Here is a 2,940-nt window from a genome sequence, read left to right as displayed (position 1 = left end):
CGCCATTGCCTTGGTGGAGCTTCAGCAGTGTCTGTCTCTTCCAGATGGGGAACGTGGCCTATATGCAGGGACAGCTGGACAACGTGAGTAACTCTGGTTTTTCCCTCTGGATTTTTAGAGGTTGACATCTTGTGCGTGGTCTCGAAGGTGTGGGGTGCTGGCACAAGCTGCAGACTGAGAGCAGAGATCACCCAGTGCAAAGCAGAATGATCCCCCTCAGGACTGCAGTCCCATGAGCACATCACGTTAAGAAAGATGCTCTCACGGTTAAGGTTTGAGCTCCAACACGGTGTGCAAGGGAAGGAGTACTTCTTACTGTGAAATGCTGCAGCTGAGCAGGGAGATGGCTGCTCCAAGGAGCTCACACAGACAGGGTAAAAGTCTGGCTGCTGCAGCAGTGCTCAAGAAGAAACTGAAAGGACCCACTGGTTCAGTACCACTGGGCTCTGGTCAGCCCTTCTGGTCTTGATGTAGTGTCAATGCCACAAAAAAAATGCCCCTCCCCGTAGTCTGCTTCTGCTTTGTTTTAAAATGCTCTTCAAAATTCTCATTTCAGGCAGAAAAGCTCTACAAAGCAACTATGAGCTATATGCTTGCAGGGGACACAAAGGAGGTACGTTCTTCTGAGAGGCTACCAGTGGTGCCCTACTCTTTACCTTATTTCTTGTGCTGCAATGCCTCTTACTGGAGATTGGCAATACTGTAATGGATGGCAGCTCTAGAGTCAAAAAGATGGGGATTTTTAGGGTCTAAACTCTCTGAGAAAATGGTGTTTCTTTTGGGGAAATAGAAGAAGTGTAACAGTTGCATTGCATGTCCTCCTGGCAGGATGACAACGCCATCCTTGAGATGTCCCTCAAGCTGGCCAGTATCTACGCTGCTCAAAACCAGTGAGTTCCCAGCAAGAACCTGCTTTCATCTCAGCTTTGCAGTGGTGGTGGGGTGGCCAAGCAGAGGCTCTTTAATGAGGGATCCTTCAGGGATGGAAGGAGCTTTGCTTTGCACTTTGCAGGCACAAATTAGCTGTAGCTGGCTACCAGTTCTGCATCCTGACACTAGAGGAGAAGATTGCCAAGGAAAAGGACTTGCCTGAGGATGTCTTATCAGGTGGGCAGCCTGGCCTGCCAAAGGCTTCTCATCTTTTCTCCATTTCCCTGTCCTTGATGTTGTTTCTGTATTGCCTAAGCACCATCCTCATGTCAATCCATTGTCTTCACACTGCCTGAGTTTCTTGCTGTGGTAGGATGGAGGCTCATGCTGGATCCTGTGGCAGTGATCACTTCACTCCTCTCTGTTTGCAGCTGAAGAAAAGGCCAACACACGGCTCCTGCTTGGGATGAGCCTGGACTCCTATGCCCGCTACCTCCTGAACATCAGTGAGCTCCCAGCAGCACAAAAAATGTATGAGAAGGCTCTGCAGATATCAAATGATGTTCAGGGAGAGACTCACCCACAGGTGATTTGTACAGCAGTAGCTGGACTCTACGGAAGGAAAGGCTGATCTGTAGGGAATGAGGTAGCCCTGGAGCAGCTCTGGTGACCTCAGACATGGCCAGCACTACCTGAGGCTGGTTTCCTGCCAGGAAGGACGAGCATGCAAATACAGAAATACAGCACACTTTCTTACTGAAAGCTTCTCTGGCAAATGCTGCTTTTCCTAGTGGGACAGGGAATGAATGTGGTGCTTCTGCTGCCCCAGACTGCTCCACAAGCTTCCCTTTTCCCTCCTGGTGCAGAGTGTGGTGCTGATGAATGACCTGGCCACGGTGCTGGATGCTCAGGGACACTACGAGGAGGCGCTCACCTACGTCAGGAGGGCAGCAGAGCTGGCAAGGGACACTCAGCACCCCGAGGAGCACATGGTGCTCAATAACCTGGCAGCAATCCTGATGCACAAAGGTCAGTGAATGAATGCCCAGCCTGTCACTGAGCTTGTGCTGACTGCAGAGATCTGGATCTGTATTGTAGGGCTGAGCTATAGTGCTGGTTTGGGGTTATTAGTTTTAGTTTAAGCAGTAGGTCAGACTTTGAATTGCTTTCACAAACTGAATTTAGCCTGACCCAAAAGGTTGCCAGGAGATCTTGTTTCCCATGCATTCAGTAACTTTTCCAAAAGGACACAAGGCATGCATGACATTTGTTTCTACAAGATTTTAATGCTGAAGCAGCACCATGTCCCATCATCACTGCTGCTCTCCAGCTCTCAGAGTTGGCAACCTATCAGGATGTTTTCTGAACCTCCCTAGGTCTTGATGTGTTCCAGGTAGTCCTTGTCCTTTGCATGTGATCAGCTTCAGGAGGGGGCCGTGATAATGGGTGATGGAACTGGGTAGCCAGGCCTCTTTTCCCTCTTGCTACAGAAGATTTCCTGCAAGCAAAACAAGTGTACAAAGAAGCTCTCAAGCAGGCAAAGCAGAAGGGAGATGCTGCTTCTGTCCAGCATATCCAGGAGGAACTAGCTGAGCTGGCCAAGAGGAGAAAGGGCTCCAAGTAAGTTTGGCCACAGAGTCCAACCTTGAGGTGAGTGAAGGCAGCAAGGGTTGGTCAGCACAGGCAGCCTGGGACCAGCTCGGTGCAATTCTCCAGAGAAACAGCAATGAGGAGTTTCAGGACTGCTTAAGAGGAGGGGCTGCCACTGCCTAACAGCCCAAAATAAAGGTGTGAAATCTTAAGGGTGTGAATGTGTGGTGTAGTTTGTGGTTTGACTGACCTACTGTGCTAAGTGATTTAATTTTGGCTGCCTAAGTGCAAGTCTGGCCTGGTATTAAAACCTGTGTTAAAATCAAGGAGTAGCAGTTTGCTACTCCTGCCTGCTCACAGAAATGCTCAGGTTCAAAACATAGCTGTCCTAGAGCAAGTCTTGAAGAGGAACAGGCAGGAATTGTCTCATTCTTTACACGTTGAACAGCACAACAGGGGCTACACTTTTATCAGTGCTGC

General features: G+C 49.4%; 1 protein-coding gene across 2 annotated transcripts in view; it reads left to right on the top strand.

Moving 5' to 3' along the window:
* The window catches only part of LOC103613350 (adenosine receptor A2b), a 28,761-nt gene extending 26,084 nt beyond the window's left edge, over window positions 1–2,677 (top strand). Inside the window, exons 3-9 of one of the 2 annotated variants that reach the window (XM_008631123.2) lie at window positions 44–83; window positions 557–613; window positions 829–890; window positions 1,013–1,107; window positions 1,302–1,456; window positions 1,737–1,899; window positions 2,361–2,677. In XM_008631123.2, coding sequence (XP_008629345.2) covers window positions 44–83; window positions 557–613; window positions 829–890; window positions 1,013–1,107; window positions 1,302–1,456; window positions 1,737–1,899; window positions 2,361–2,494 — 706 coding nt within the window. In that variant the 3' untranslated portion in view covers window positions 2,495–2,677. Of the gene's footprint in view, window positions 1–43; window positions 84–556; window positions 614–828; window positions 891–1,012; window positions 1,108–1,301; window positions 1,457–1,736; window positions 1,900–2,360 lie in introns of those variants that run through there. The other variant, XM_017731028.1, reaches the window with a different exon arrangement.
* Window positions 2,678–2,940: the final 263 nt, after the last annotated feature.

Source organism: Corvus brachyrhynchos, unplaced genomic scaffold (genome assembly GCF_000691975.1).
Source record: "Corvus brachyrhynchos isolate BGI_N302 unplaced genomic scaffold, ASM69197v1 scaffold283, whole genome shotgun sequence".
In the NCBI taxonomy this organism is placed as follows: Eukaryota; Metazoa; Chordata; class Aves; order Passeriformes; family Corvidae; genus Corvus; species Corvus brachyrhynchos.
The sequence above is the reverse complement of the archived record's forward strand: the minus strand, read 5'-3'. Positions and strand labels throughout refer to the sequence as shown.